This window comes from Embiotoca jacksoni, unplaced genomic scaffold (genome assembly GCF_022577435.1).
Source record: "Embiotoca jacksoni isolate LCO1_2020_lvr unplaced genomic scaffold, fEmbJac1.0.p SCAF_88, whole genome shotgun sequence".
NCBI lineage: Eukaryota > Metazoa > Chordata > Actinopteri > Embiotocidae > Embiotoca > Embiotoca jacksoni.
In genome coordinates, this window is record NW_027185445.1 from 25,318 (window position 1) to 42,346 (window position 17,029).

Below are 17,029 nucleotides of genomic sequence, written 5' to 3' on the forward strand. Positions count from 1 at the left end.
GCAGAGAGAGAAAAGGACAGCATAGAGATAGAAGAGAAGAACTGTTGGTGGAGATGACAATCACAGAGCAGAGACATGCAGCTCCATGACGGAACATCTGGAAAAGAAAGAACAGAAACTACACGAGTGAAGGAACTGAATGGAGACAACAGATAATAAGAAGAAACTATGGGAGAGAAGAAGATGGTGAGGTATGAGTCAGTTAAAGAGTAGGAGGAAAGAAAAGAAGCTCAGCATGTAACGAGGTCCTCCAGCAGCCTCGGCCTATAACAGCATAACTAAGGGTTGGTTCAGGTCTACCTGAGCCAGCCCTAACTATAGGCTTCATCAAGAAGGAACGTTTTGAGTCTAATCTTAAAGCTAGAGAGGATTTCTGCCACTCCAACACAAACTGGGAGCTGGTTCCACAGGGGAGGAGCCTGAACACTGAAGCTCCGCCTCCAATTCTACTTCTGGAAACTCTAGGAACCACAAGTAGACCAGCGTACTGAGAGAGAAGTACTCTGCTAGTATTATATGGTTCTATAAGATCTCTAAGATATGATGGAGCCTGGTCATGTAGAGCTTTGTAAGTCATCAAGATAATTTTAAATTCTATTCTTGATTTAACAGGAAGTCAGTGAAGAGAAGATAAAACTGGAGAAATATGATCTCTCTTGATAAATCCCATCAGTACTCTTGCTGCAGCATTTTGGATCAGCTGCAGGTTTTTAATGAGTAATTTGGACATCCTAACAACAAGGAATTACAATAATCTAGTCTAGAAGTAACAAACACATGAATGAGTTTTTCTGCGTCACGCTGAGGAAGGATTTTCATGATTTTATTAATAATACGTAGATGAAAGAAGGCAGTTCTGGAGATTTGCTTTATCTGGTGTCTAAAGGACAAATCCTCATCAAAGATGACTCCAAGGTTCCTCACAGTTTTGCAGGAGGCCAAGACAACGTCATCTAGAGTAACTAAGTGATCACAGAAAGAGTTTCTGAGGTGTTTAGGACCAAGTACAAGAACTTCTGTTTTGTCTGAATTTCAAAGCAGGAAGTTTTTGGTCATGCAGGCCTTTATGTCTTTTAGACATAACTCAGAGAGCTCAACAGGAGAGAAATGTTCCAAGTTTACATCTGGTCCTACAGTTGCTTTCAGGGCTGCTGTACTTAACATCACAGCAGTGACGGTGTCAGGAAGGGTCGGCCCGATTCTCTCCCTGATAGTAAGAATTTTATTAGTAAAGAAGTTAATGAAGTCATTACTGCTGAGAGCTGAAGGAATAGAGGACTCAACAGAACTGGGACTCTTTGTCAGCCTGCTACAGTGATGAAAAGAAACCTGGGGTTGTTCTTGTTGTCCTCTATTAATGATGAATAATATAAAGTTCTGGCCTTACGAAGAGCTTTCTTATATAATATTAGACTATCCTTCCAGGCAGGTGAAACTCTTCTAAATTAGTGGAACTCCATTTCCTTTCCATCTTTCTAGTCGCTGCCTAGCAGAGCGTAGTTCTGAGTTGTACCATGGAGACAACTTCCTCTGGTTCATGACTCTCTTCTTCAGAGGGGCGACATCATCTAGAGTTGTAGCAGAGATACTGCCGTGTTTTCTACCAGATGATCCACTAGTGTGGGACTAAGATCAACGTAGATGTCTTCCACTGCTTTAACACACGGCATCGAAGAGGATAAACATGTAACTGCTTCCTTAAACTTGACCACGGCATCATCTGACAGACATTTACTGTAGTCCTATTTAACCTCATTTTAACGAGACTCCAGCTTAAAAATAATACAGTTATGCTGCAGATGCTACAGTATTTAGTGAAGTGCCCGAACTGTATTTAGTTCTGTTGTGTTCTGGATGTGTGTTTGAGGAACAACTAAAACAAAGTGAAGTGAACGTGTCGGGACCTTTCAGTTTCTTTTACAAAGTGACCGTTATATTGTGTTCTCTCTCCACAGTTGATTGGACGTCCTTTGCACACACGTGGCAGAGCAGCCGGCCTTGACCTCACAACTCCTCACGTGTTTGTTCCTCATGAATTCAGTTTGGGGCGTTCCTCCGCTCCCTCCCTCTGCTGTGGAGTCAGCTGTCTGTCTGGACTGCACAGGTTACAGCTGGATAACAGGCTTATTGGAAGTTACTTCAGCTGACCTCAGTGCAGCTCTAATGACCCTGAAAGGTTGTTACAATATTAACCAGGATATGACATGAATAAAAAAACGTTTTCTGTCAGGAAGCTTCATCACACAGATGGAAGTTGTTCACATCCACACTAAAGTATTTGTTTTTCACTGAGTAACACGTCATCAGTGTGTTTATTAGGCCCTATTGTAATGCAAGGCATTATTATCCTCGGTCCTTGTTAAGCTCATCAAAAATAAATCGCCCACTTGGCAAGTTGGCACACTGCTGGTGAATATTTATGTGTTTTTGTGGTTTTGCGTGGGGGGCGTGGCCAAATGTCTCGATAGTGCCCCCTAAACTACAGCCTGGCTGCTACATTTACGTACATTCAGTGGACAGTTCATACCTACATATGAAAAAAAATCTCTTGGCACGATGACCTTAACTCAACACAAGGTCCGCCATTTTGAATTTAGTCGCCATTTTTGGCGATTCGCACGTGTCGTACTTTAACAAACTCCTCCTGCAGATTTTAATGGAACAACCAATTATTTTGTCTGTCCTATCTTAACACCTGGGAGATGAAAAGTTGTTCAAACAATTTGTTTTCGTTGAACAGTGTGCCCGTGGCGTGGTGGCCATTTTGAGCGTCTTGCCATGAAAGTACAAGTTGCTGTAAATCTTATGTACTGTACATGAACCGACCTTCTCCAAACATTACATCCCTGACAACAGTCCTGCCCTGAATACATCTGGATGGTCATATTTGGTCATAGTCATAGCGCCCCCTGCTGTCAACTGGAAATTACATTTTTCATACATTCACATGCTACGTCAAGCTGGTTGATCACGTGAACCACAAATGGGTCAGAATAGCCTAAACACATTGATGATGATATGTTGAGAAGTTTGTGCGACTTCGTTAAAGTGCGTCGACATAGCAATGCAGCAAAGTTTGATATTTCGCCATGAATCAGGAAGTTGATGTTTAAGGTCAAAGGATGTAACTCTTTCATGTTTGAATGATGTTGTCAATGATGATGTCATCAGCATGGCTGACTAGATACTAGCCAACAAGAAAAGACTGTTGATTTGTTTCCTCTTTATGTGTCATTTAATTACAATTAATTTGTAGTTCATCTGAGTGTCTTTTATATTTTATGGTTGAGATCGACAGCTGCGTCATGACGCGCTGCAACTGACTGATTCACATCCAGTTCAATTGACAAGAGTCAGCTTCATTTATTTTATGATGAACTGAATCAGAAAGTCACGCACACCAACAGGCACACCAACAGGTACACCAACACGCACACCAACACGCGCACCAACAGGCGCACCAACAGGCACATCAACACGCGCACCAACACGCGCACCAACAGGCACACCAACACGCACACCAACACGCGCACCAACAGGCGCACCAACACGCACACCAACACGCTCACCAACACGCGCACCAACACGCACACCAACACGCACACCAACAGGCACATCAACACGCGCACCAACACGCGCACCAACAGGCACACCAACACGCACACCAACAGGCACACCAACACGCGCACCAACAGGCACACCAACACGTACACCAACAGGCAAACCAACACGCGCACCAACACGTGCACCAACACGCACACCAACAGGCACACCAACACACACACACCAACACGCACACCAACAGGCGCACCAACACGCACACCAACAGGCACACCAACATGCACACCAACACGCACACCAACAGGCACACCAACACGCACACCAACAGGCACACTAACACGCGCACCAACAGGCAGGCACACCAACACGCGCACCAACACGCACACCAACACGCGCACCAACACGCGCACCAACACGCGCACACCAACAGGCACACCAACACACACACACCAACACGCACACCAACAGGCGCACCAACAGGCACACCAACACGCACACCAACACGCGCACCAACACGCGCACCAACAGGCACACCAACACGCACACCAACAGGCAGGCACACCAACACGCGCACCAACACGCACACCAACACGCGCACCAACACGCACACCAACACGCGCACCAACACGCGCACCAACAGGCACACCAACACGCACACCAACAGGCACATCAACACGCACACCAACACGCGCACCAACACGCGCACCAACAGGCACACCAACACGCACACCAACACGCACACCAACAGGCACACCAACACACACACACCAACACGCACACCAACAGGCGCACCAACACGCACACCAACACGCACACCAACACGCGCACCAACACGCACACCAACACGCACACCAACACGCGCACCAACACGCGCACCAACAGGCGCACCAACACGCACACCAACAGGCACACCAACATGCACACCAACAGGCACACCAACATGCACACCAACACGCACACCAACAGGCACACTAACACGCGCACCAACAGGCAGGCACACCAACACGCACACCAACACGCACACCAACAGGCACACTAACACACACACCAACAGACACATCACCACACACACCAACACGCACACCAACATGCACATCACTACACACACTCCAACACAGGGAAAGACACACACAAGCAGGGAAGGCGGGAAAAACACAGAGGAACGGAACACTGAAAGACATGATCCTGACAATCGAAACAAATCCAAACTGAAGTTTGTTGAGACATACAAACAATTTGTTATTTAATTTTTTAAATGAATGTATTTGTTGTTTTTTCTTATTTTGATACTGAAAGTGTCTTTTTACACTCATGGACATCTTATTAATTTATTTTGACCAGAAACAAGCCTGTAAAAAATGCAGTCAGCATTCTGCTGGAGAAGGTAATTACCATTACCATTACCAACCATTAAACTCTTACACACTTACGTACTAAACGCACAGCTTCTTGTAAAATAAATCTTTTCTCTGGTATTTGCATTGACTTGAACCAACAGAGACATCAGAAAACACACAGAGAGGTGCACAGAGGTTTTGATTTATTACCTGTTTGTGCAGCATGTACACGTGTTTTGCACTGCAGCTCTGTGAAAAACCTTCAGATTGTCGGGGAAATAAAGTAGAATGGCAGTGCATGTTTACATGGTGACGTGACCTCTGGCATATAAACATAACATAAAAACGGTATATAAATAACTTCCTTCCCTGTGCTTTTCACATGATGGCTGAATCTGACAAACATAAAGAAATGTTTACGTCCGTTTTCATCTGCTGTCTTCTACAACAATGTGTATTTATTATGTAAAGTCTAGAGAGCTGTTTAAAAAGTGGACGTACATGTTGACACTATCATAAGAGAATCTGAAAATCAAACTAAACGTCATAATAATTTGTGCAAACGAGCATTCCTTCATTTCTTTAATGCACCTGAAGGTGAACTGAGTTTTCTATAAAGTTAATAATTTTTTGTCCCTCTGGATTTGGGTTTTACTGCCTCTTCTGGGCATAGAACCAATAACAAGCTACCTTATTGTCAAGCAGCAGTGAGACGTAGAGAAATATATTCAAACTAATGGCTTGAAATGGAAACCTGAGACAATCGCTTTGGAAAATCAAACATGCAGAAACACTTGTGGTAGGAAATTGAAATGTACAGTTTATGGCTCGAGGTCCGCCTGCTTTCATCCAACACACACAGGAAGTGTTTCAGTCAGGGCTCCACCCACGTGTTCAATACATGTTTTTCAGCAGAAAAATTAAAGCAACAAAAATATACAATTCAGTCTATTTACACATACAGAAGGCATCTTCATTACCGCTTAAATACATACTATGTACAATATATACTTCAGTCACTCTGCGGAGGAAAGACGCAGCCTAGTAGTTGGACTTCAGCTTGTACCTGAAGTCCACATCGTAGGTCGGCTGGAGGATACCGAGGCCGGCACGGGACTGGTCCAGAGGTGGGACTTTGATGGCGGGGTCTGACAGTTCCATGTCGAAGTAGGACAGCACCAGACTCAGGAATTGCTTGATCTCATACACGGCAAAGAACCTGCCGGGGCACTTGGTGACCCCGGAGCCGAAGGGCATGTAGAAGTAACGCAGCCGGCGGCCGGCGCGGTAGAATGTGGTTTTCTCCTGACTCTTCTCATCCAGGAAACGGTCAAACTTGTACTCCTGCAAGACAAAGAGGAAGAGACAAAGAGCAACACATGTTATAGAGACTTCCTGATGAAGACACCTTTATCGTTTTTTTTACGATTTCTGATTTCATCTTCAGCGTCTTACGTAGGGATCCTCGAAGATTTCTGGATCGTAGTGCAGCATGGGCGGATACAGAGCGATGACATCATCCTTTCTGATGCGGTAAGCTTCCTGGTTGTCAAGGTGAAGCAGGAAGTCCTCCTTGGCAACACGTATGTTCAAGGAAGCGCTGGAGAGACGCATGGCTTCTTTTATAATGCTGTCTGTAGACATAAAGAAGGAAATTAAGTTATGAAAAGGATAAACATGACCTTCAACTTAAGAATATTAATAGTATTAATAATCTTACCCATAACAGGCATGTTGTCCAGCTGGTCCCGGGTCAGCTTCAGTGTGGGGTCACTGGGGTCGACGGTCAAACCCGAATTAGACAGAATTTTCTGGACCTCCTCACGAGCTGCTTTCATAGCGTCTGGACTCCTGCAGACGTACACAGGCTCTTATTAGTCACATCACTGTCACTAACTGATATTAGATATCTTCATTTATGTAAAAGAAAATACTTTTATTTCACTGCAATAGCACCAAGTAACTGTGATGCATGATCGAAAAAAACATTGTAATTATAGTGCTGACAGGACATGAAATACCAGGATACAAGAAGATGACAATTTAAGTCAGTTATTGTCCCACAACACTCTACAGCTGTTAACGTGCTCCACGGTAAACTCAGTCTAACTTTTAACCACAGACTGGATATAAAAGTGTTCGTAGCTTCATGTCTGAAAAATGGTTCCGATGCAGAAGTATCTTCAGCTGCAATACCAGCGAGTGCCACTAGAGGTCGGCTCCAAAAAGCCTCCGGCTCCATAGACTCCCATTCAAGTTCTCTCATCAAATCCAAAGTGAATAAAATGTGTCCATCAGTTATCTCGGTGTTGTTAGCTAAAGTCACTCCTTCTTATTAGTTTTCTGGAGGTCCATCTGAAAATAATCCCTCATTCATTAGAAAAGAAGATTCAAAAATATATATTTTTGGGGGCGTGTCTGTTTGATTGACAGGTGCAGTCAGGTTACAGCTATCGGTGGGCGGGACGTAGTATCGTTAGGTTTCCAATCAGATCAGTCAGATCCACCTCTGGCTCCTCCCCCAGCACGTCCAAATATGGTCACTTCCTGCTCCAAACCGCTCCGAACTAGCAAGATGGTGACGGACAGAATCTGAACTGGAGGATTCATAACGTTCACAAACCAACGATGACCTCACTGCTGGTTTTACTTCAACTATCTCATCTGGCTTCATGGCTCAGTGGCGTTTATGTAACACTCACAATCAGCTGCCTGACACTGAAAAAGTAATAATATGATGTAACAGGTCTGTACTGTCCACAGGGTGAAAGGTTACCGGGGATTACAGATAATAAGACAGAGAAATATTTTAAAGGAGCCTTTTGGTGGAGTTGTCTGCTAAATGCATCTGTCAGCACTTTATCTGCCTCTTCCAGGTGATTCCTACAGTTTTTTGTATTTTTAAAATGTCTCTGAGGACAGAGTTTGATCTTCTTTACAAGGTGTGGTACACTTACATCACTCTGTTAGACTGGTCGTTATATATTTCACATTAGCATGAACTCCTATGACCTTTTAGTTGGTTAATCATGAAGCCTTGCAGCTTCAACCCTCCTGTTGTCCTCGGGTCAAAATGACCCGCAGCTGTGTTCAACCAAGTTCTATTTTATTTCTATATTTTTATATTTTTTGGGATCATTGGTCATCATTCTTTAAAGAAACCCTCACAGCCTCCTTGTCACCAATGATCCCCAAAAATATGAAAATAAAATAGAACTTGCTTGAACACAGCTGCGGGTCATTTTGACCCAAGGACAACAGGAGGGTCAACCCTTTAGCCCTCGCTGCAGTCTATCTGTGAACAAAGAGCTGGGCTTTAACAAGAGGAAATAATCTGTGATCATCTAATGACGGTGATGTGAGGAGGTGTTAGAGATGACCAATACGTGTTTGTGTTCTCCAGGTTATTATCGTAACAAAGTAAAGATTGTCTTTGTTTTGAATTAATGAACTGAACCAGATATTAGACTCAAACCATCATCAAACTTTGATTTACTATTCCGGTCTCAGATCTGTTGAAGAAGAAATCAACCATGTTGCCATGTTCTCATGGTGAAGCTGAAGAGAAGCATGAGCGTACCTGATCATATAAAAGAGGCTCCAGAAGGTGGCGGGCAGCGTGTTGGCCTGTGAGGCCCACAGCAGGGCCACGTGGGTCCTGGCTTTGCTCACATCGTTGAAGGTGGATAAGGAGTCGTTGAGGATCATCCGCATGGAGATCAGATCAGACACGTTCTCCCTCTTGGATAACCTCTCAGCGTGCATGGTCTTCGCCAGGTTCTACACATTCACAAAGACACTTAAACACCCAACGATCTCAGACTGCCGAAGCGTTTAAACAGCCCTATGTTGGTGAGGGCCGCTCACCTCTCGGGCGCTGTAGGCGCTCTTGAAGACATGGATGGGCAGGCCGGCCACCAGCGCCGGGAAGATCTTGTCAAACTCCTTGAAGTTCTCCAAAGCATTGAGCACCAAGGCTTTCTGGGCCGCCTGTCGAGCCTGAACCTTATCTTCACCGAGCTCTTTACCGAACAGAGTCAGGTAACCAGACTCAAACATGACCTGGAGGGCAGCAGGACACACACGGTCATCTATGAGGACTTGTAGGAACAAGTATGGAGGCTCTGGAAGAGCAAACGGTGTCTGACATCTTGGGTACTCTGACTCTCTGTCTACAGTCCAGTTACTGACCTTGTAGCAGAAAGCGAAGATGCCATCCACCTCCCAGCGGTCCTTGCTCGGGCTGAGTGTGTCTGAGTTGAGCATGACGTCCTGAAGGTGGTCCATCATGGTCTCGATCAGGGAGGGCAGCGCTTCGCCCTGCAGCGTCTTCAGAAAGGTCTGGTGGAGGTTCTCTGTGGTGTGGCCGTGGCGAGGGTCGAAGCTGTCATGGCCGAACGCCTGGCGGGGGAGGAAGGAGGTTCAGGACCAAAGGTGGGGACGAAGTGGGGACGAAGACAAACATCTTGTGGTTCAGATGATAAAAGATAAAATCACATGTTCACCTTGACAGACGTAGCAAAGTGGAACTTCCTCCAGTCCAGATGTCTCCCCTGTCTGATGACTGAGTGGTAGGAGAAGGGGTCACACAGGAAGTGGATGTACTGCCCGGCGATCTTGCAGGTGAAAATGTGGCCGTACTTGTTCTGGCGGCTGCGAAGGAACTGGAGCGGGTTGGCCCCGAACTGCAGGGCGCAGCCCAGATAGGGGATGAAACCGTTTTCAACTGTCGGCTCGCCAGGTTGCCTGAAGACATCGACAGGAAGGAGACGGAGGATAATACTTAGTGCAGAGTCAGGACGGACTTCCGCTGATGGAGGTCAACATGTTTTCTGCGTTGGTGCGCTCGCTACGCTACCGGCTGATATTGAACATTCTGAAGGAAACTCCTCTACATTTTTTTCTTTGGTCTCAGTCTAATAAAAATGATATACTTTGAAAATATCAAATTTTCACGAAACATAAAGACATTTCTTTTTTAACTTTGTGACATAGGAGAGTTGTTGTTTTTTTGAGTCCCCAGGTGATCGGAAAACCTAAAAATAACCACATTTAATAATAACATGGTGCTTGATGTACCTTTTTTCCTGCTGACAGTCTGTTGATTTGTGTTCATTAAAACTCTGAGAGCATAGTTTCCTTGAGGTTGAACCACAGTCCCTCCCAACAACCACAACATTTCCAAAACATCACAAAACAGTTACCACTGTTGTTATAGTTACATACCAGCCATAATATCACTAAACAAGAACATATTCTCTTTAATATGTATCTTATACTACAAACTAAAACCCTTAATATAAAGTACAAACACCCGGATTCACAACAGCACACCAGTTCCACACAAATTCCATTTGTCCACACACACGTGCAGTAAAGATGCTGACCGCGGTTTCCAACGGAGACAATGAATGCAGATGAATGAATGCACCACAGTTTTTGTTTAGTTCGCTCACTATGCAGGCATACCTGTGTCACTCAGTACTGTAGTTACATAAGCATCCACACACACACACACACACACACACACACACACACACACACACACACACACGCATGGAGTTGTTTTTAACCTGGAAAAACTCTCACTGTTAATTTGTTTTCAGTCAACTAAAAATCAGCCTAAATCAGCAGATTTCTGTCACTGTTTAATGTGCTAAATGCACATTATAAGTAAAACACATTAAAGTCAGACAAATAGCTAATAATGTGTGCTGCAGGTCTTACCTGCGTCTGATTCCCACCGCCAGCCACAGAAGGCAGCAAAATCCCACCACGACGGCCCAGATCAGAGCAATGCTGATGATCATGGTAAAGATGTAGAGGATGACGAGGAGAGGAAGATTCAACAGCAGGAAGCCGAGTTATCAAAGCCCGACACCGACCACGCTGACCCGACCACCACCTGACTGGCCTGTTCCAGTGATGCCGGCGGCCCCACACACACGTGCAGTAAAGATGCTGACCGCGGTTTCCAACGGAGACAATGAATGCAGAGTGCGGCTGCTGAATGTGTGCGCCACCTGTGCGTACCTGTCAACTGGCTGACGACAGGCAGGTTGTTTTATACCCGCCTTTGTCCCGGAGGGTGGGCCCGAGGGCGGATTCAGAGAAATGGTGATGTCATCAGTGGACTCAGCCTCAGCCTGGTCAAACAGACTGCAAAGGGAACCAGTTTTCATTGTTTCTTGTGCAACACGTTGGGTATTGCTACACTGTCTACGATGGTTTCCTGTCTTATGTTTTGGATGAAGTAAGCAAACCTTGTCTGTGTACTTTTTCTTTTCTCAAAAATTTTGCAGAAATTCACCAAAGAAGTGCTGCAGGCTGTAAGAGTGATGACATGCATGCTGTGTGTGTGTGTGTGTGTGTGTGTGTGTGTGTGTGTGTGTGTGTGTGTGTGTGATGGCCTTGACCGGAGTCCATGGACACAGTTACCTGAAACACAGTATTTCTGATAGTGCATCTGGATTGGTAAACAGATTCAAAGTCCCTGCTGTGATCCTGTTGTGTGTGTTTGAACAGGAATGAACATTACTATTGTATGGTATGTGTCATCTGTTGAGACTTGCTGTGGTGCCAGTGGAGATAAAATCTAGTTAGTCGAGAAAGACGACTGACAGGATAACAAATAGTATCAAAGCACATGTAGGAACATCAACGGTGTGTTGCAGTGAGTCATTCATCCACTTGGAAACACATATAGCACTCTAAACACAGAGCTTTGGAAAATATAAGACCCCTGCAGACAGACAGATAAATATCAATCCATGCTGATGCTTTTCAGCTGCCACTGAACAGCCACTGAACAGCCACTGAACAGCCACTGAACAGCCATTGAACAGCCACTGAACAGCCACTGAACAGCCACTGAACAGTGGCAACAGGTTGTCAACAGGTTGAGCTGGTCGACCCAGACGTCTCTACAGCAACGTTTTCCAGCTCCTCCTGGAGGATTCTGAGGACAAACAAGATTTATTGTTGCTTAAGCGTGTTCTGCTATGCAAATGGAGATCGTTAGGGAGACACGATGCACACCTGACATAGCACTTTTATTTACCGAGAGAATTTTTTTTTTTTTTACCGATCCTTTAGCTTACAGTGGATGCTGCGTGCAGAAAATAAATAAGAGCTCCTTTTTTATTGTTTTCCTTAATGTTGATTTATGAAAATGTTCTATTCTTGTTAAAGCGAATGTGTCCTCACATGTCTCTCTGCTGCTACAGGTCACTCAACCTCAAAAACAGAAGTACATAGCAGAGTATCAGCAAAGTGTGAATCAATTGGCAGGTGTGACCTTGAAAGACTTAACTCGTGTTCACGGTCAGGTCTTTGATAAAGGTCACCTCCTGTTCACGTTGCTTCCATCTGTCCGTTGTTACAACCTGACAACATCCAGCAAACATAGACATTGACTCGTGCCGTTCATGCTTCAGGTCAAGGGTTAAAAACAAGTCATTGTTCTTAAGGTCATTTTTAATAAATAGTTCCTTCTGACTTGGTCAAAGGGTTGATAGTCATGTCAATTTACTGTTTGATCAATGGTTAAAAACTAATTGTTTGAACTTCTAGCAATAACAAGCTTATAAATGAAACTAAGAAAATAACTCTGGACAGATACAATTTTGTTGCCTACATTACTGCTTCTGAAAGATAAATAAACCAATGGTTTTGGTGGTCTTCTGATTTTTCCTGTAACACCTAAACAAGGTTGAAATTTACCATTAAAGATTTCAAGAAAATTATTTTTGCAACACCACTGACGGGTAACTGACTTTATTGACTGGTTCAGCCTTTTTGACATGTCCATCATTTTCCCCAGAAACATTTGCATTGTTGTCTGTGCTGAGTTGTGTATCTGTACTTGGTTTTGTTTTCTGTACTTGCAGTGAATTTTTGGTTTTGATTTTTAAATGTTGTGATTGTGTTGTATAATTGCTGAGGGTGTTCGTTGAATCAATGCACCACTGAGTTCACGCACTTCATGATATTCATTTTCTGAAACAACTGCTGTTACACACAATCTCAGTGGGAATATTGTATATATGTAAAAATATATATATATATGTAAAAATATATATATATATGTAAAAAAAAAAAAATTATATATATATATAGACAATGAAACCAAGGCAACAGCATTTCCTGATCTGCCACACTTCTAACATGGTTGTCCTGCTGCAGGGATACCCGCTGCTTTCACACACTGTTACCGCTTTGTTTCAATAAAATACAGTCCTGGGTTGACACAATGATGCTGCTCTGCTCAACTCACCACAAAATATCAAAAAGGACAAGTATTTTAAATGTTTTACAAAAGTTGAATTGGTTCCTCTTTATGTTGCTGTTTAATTCCCGACCTGAACTGACCTTTCCCTGCAGCACAGGAGCACAATGGTGTACGAACAGTAAAGGGACCGGAGGGATGACATAACATGGATGATTGCAGATGTTATTCTCCTGCTGGATTTGTCATGCAGCATGTGAATGGAAGCCAAAAGGAGTCTGAGTCACTGCAACCGACTGACAATCGCTGAACAGAGACCTGTTTTCAAATTCCAAGCTGAGCACATAAAGGCCCGGCTGTTCAACCTGCTGATGGACAGCATGAGTCAAAAGCAACCCAAGCAAGTTCATTTAATATATTTGCATATTTTGTTTATTTCATGCCAGCAGCAGCACTTCTCTGTGTTTACTTCGGTCAGGCTGTCGCTGCTTCCTCAGAGAGACCAGACAACAGCATGATACCAGAGAGGAGTCGTCTCGTTTCCTCAGTGACATGGAAATGGTTTGGTTTTGTTGAGCAGTTTGTAAAAAGTCCATTAGAATGATAATTTGCACTTCATCCATACATTCCTGCCACACAACCTCTTTGGTGTTGTACTGTTCGATTTGATTAATTAGGTCTCTTTTGTTGGACATTAAAACTCAAACTGAGTCGTTCAAATCAACACATCAACATTACAAACAGTTTCAGTTGTATGATTTATTTTTTCTGTCTGGTTTTGCACTCCTTTATGTTTTCAGTTTACATTGTGTTGTATTGTGTAAATTAGCACAATAGTTTCTAATGAGTTTTTCACCACTCTTCATATTTCACTATAATCATGGTTAATATATAAAAACATGTTAATATAGAAAAAGAAAAGATCCTTTTTGATTCTAACATGTGGTGCTTTATCTACAGGATGAGATGGTCTATTCAGTAATTAAATATGCTGCTGCTTTCAGGCTGATAAAGACAGATACGTATTATCAATGACAAATGCAGCGAAGTGACTGAGTCAAGGTCAGGTTTAGAGTGATGAGAAGCTGTTGCCATACTTTTCAGTTTCTTATCTGATAATCATGCAGCAGTCAGACCTTTACACCTTTTACACAAAACAACTGTGTGTGAACCTTGAAAAAGGGCTTCGCATGCAGCATTTATGTGTTCAGGGGCCTTTAAACTTCATACCTACAAAATATAATCACTAACAAAATCTGTTGTTTCTTATCGACTGTCCAGTTGGAGGAAAATATATTCATTGCAACAACAAAATGTAAAAATACGTCAATATATATGTTACTGACTCATGATTATAAAGTTATTATTTACAGTTTTTCTGACGTGGAAGTAAAAATTAAATCTTAGATCTGGTGATGAAGTAAAAAAAGGGACTTATTGTGTCTTCAAAATCTCCCCAGTGTGTCTGATCCAACCATCAACCATCAGTGATGTCATCATCCATCAGTGATGTCATCATCCATCAGTGATGTCATCGTTGGTTTGTGAACGTTATGAATCCTCCAGCTCAGATTCTGTCCGTCACCATCTTGCTAGTTCGGAGAGCTTTGGAGCAGGAAGTGACCATATTTGGACGAGCTGGGGGAGGAGCCAGCGGTGGATCTGACCAATCTGATCGGAAACCTGACGATACTACGTCCCGCCCACCGATAGCTGTAACCTGACTGCACCACAGGCCTGTCAATCAAACAGACACGCCCCCAAAACAGGTCTTCTTGAATCTTCTTTTCTAATGAATGAGGGATTATTTTCAGATGGACCTCCAGAAAACTAATAAGAAGGAGTGACTTTAGCTAACAACACCGAGAGAACTGATGGACACATTTTATTCACTTTGGATTTGATGAGAGAAGTTGAATGGGAGTCTATGGAGCCGGAGGCTTTTTGGAGCCGACCTCCAGTGGCACTCGCTGGTATTGCAGCTGAAGACACTTCTGGATCAGAACCATTTTACAGACCTGAAGCTACGGACTCTTTTAGTGGGAGTTTAAAAAAAGCCTGGAGTTTGCATCACAACTGACCCGACAGCTGACTGGTTCGGGTTCATGTTACTGTCTGACTGAAAGTAACCTTGTTGTGGACATTGCAACAACTCAGTTTTCACAACACACATTTTAGACATTTTAGAATAGAAAAAAAATCAAATTAATTAAATCAACACATGCCCTTCCCCTACTTCCAGTACTAAACATATAAAACATGTATCTGCTGCTTATTATTGAAATGATGAGGTCAGTATATCAGGTCAACATCCACTCGTCTAAAACAAAGACATTTGTGCTTATTTTTTTCACCTTTGTTGAGGATGGACAGATGGAAGGTGAACTATAATTAAATCTGCCTGACAGACCAACACGTAGTCCTGTGCTGTGTAGTTTATATTAGTTCATACTACAGTAACCTGCAGCGCCCCGCCTCCTCTCAGGTCACTACTGGCTAAATGATTGTATCAGTCGGTGTGACACACACACACACACACACACACATACACGCGCACACACACACACACACACAGACACACACACCACACACATACACATACACACACCAAGTTCAAGTGTGGTTCCATGCATGCTGATTTGTGCACATTTAGCTTATTTTTGCTATTTCATCATTTCTTCTTTTTTTTTTATTTGTGGAATTATTCATTTAATTCTGTTGCGACATGTTGCAATGAACTCATCAACACAATCTCTCACCCACAACTGTGTTAATATGTCGTAATAACTGCAGTTCTTTTTTCTGATACATTTACTGTAAAAGAACTGCAGCCAGGCAGTCTTGCACATTTCCCTCAGGATGATGATGAACAAACACATGAAGAGAAAAACCCTAAAAATACAGCGTTTACTCTATTTGATCTCTTGTGTAGCTCTGTTCCCTGCTGAACATTGTTTAAATGTCTGAGATGGCAGAGAAGGAAAAAAAGATTTTGTCACGCGAGCGACAGATAAGCTGTGAACTCTTTAAGAACACTTGTTGGAAGGTTGAATAGCTTTGGAAACTTCCTCCGTCCCATACCTGCACACATTTATGTTACAAAATACAAGAGGGGTTTCCAGGAGGATGAAGGGGGGTATGTAACAGTATGGTCAGAATCAGATGGTGTCATCTTTTTACATCCAGTCGCTCCTGTGCTCACACATACTGTATTTTAAACACAGACTGAATATTAAAGAGTTCGTAGCTTCAGGTCTGTAAAATGGTTCTGATCCAGAAGTGTCTTCAACTGCAATACCAGCGAGTGCCACTAGAGGTCGGCTCCAAAAAGCCTCCGGCTCCATAGACTCCCATTCAACTTCTCTCATCAAATCCAAAGTGAATAAAATGTGTCCATCAGTTATCTCGGTGTTGTTAGCTAAAGTCACTCCTTCTTATTAGTTTTCTGGAGGTCCATCTGAAAATAATCCCTCATTCATTAGAAAAGAAGATTCAAGAAGACCTGGTTTTGGGGGCGTGTCTGTTTGATTGACAGGCCTGTGGTGCAGTCAGGTTACAGCTATCGGTGGGCGGGACGTAGTATCGTCAGGTTTCCAATCAGATCGGTCAGATCCACCGCTGGCTCCTCCCCCAGCACATCCAAATATGGTCACTTCCTGCTCCAAACCTCTCCGAATCAGCAAGATGGTGACGGACAGAATCTGAACTGGAGGATTCATAACGTTCACAAACCAACGATGACATCACTGATGGATGATGACATCACTGATGGATGATGGTTGGTTTTAAGTGGTTCATGATAACTGATTGCGACATGACTGCTGACAAAACATCCGTTAGAATAAAGGACCCCACAGTGTACTTGTTAAACATTGTTAAATGTTTTTGACTTTGTCATTGGATC

At 43.4% G+C, this 17,029-nt stretch overlaps 1 protein-coding gene across 1 annotated transcript; it reads right to left on the reverse strand.

Moving 5' to 3' along the window:
• Positions 1-5,084: 5,084 nt before the first annotated feature.
• cyp7a1 (cytochrome P450, family 7, subfamily A, polypeptide 1) lies at positions 5,085-10,921 on the reverse strand. The gene is made up of 8 exons (XM_069139962.1): positions 10,626-10,921; positions 9,404-9,644; positions 9,090-9,299; positions 8,766-8,960; positions 8,479-8,678; positions 6,619-6,749; positions 6,354-6,532; positions 5,085-6,242 (listed from the first exon to the last, which is right to left on the reverse strand). Exons 1-8 carry the CDS (start codon positions 10,706-10,708, stop codon positions 5,940-5,942), a joined length of 1,542 nt encoding a protein of 513 aa, XP_068996063.1. The 5' UTR covers positions 10,709-10,921; the 3' UTR covers positions 5,085-5,939.
• Between the last annotated feature and the right edge of the window lie 6,108 nt (positions 10,922-17,029).

Bases quoted from the DNA above. Each gene is read 5' to 3' on its own strand.
- cyp7a1 (XM_069139962.1), bottom strand. From the start codon at position 10,708: ATGATCATCAGCATTGCTCTGATCTGGGCCGTCGTGGTGGGATTTTGC. The intron at 9,300-9,403 runs GTGAACATGTGA...CTCCCCCGCCAG, and splicing joins ACTTTGCTACGTCTGTCAAG to GCGTTCGGCCATGACAGCTT. The intron at 6,243-6,353 runs GTAAGACGCTGA...TTTGTCTTGCAG, and splicing joins AAATCTTCGAGGATCCCTAC to GAGTACAAGTTTGACCGTTT.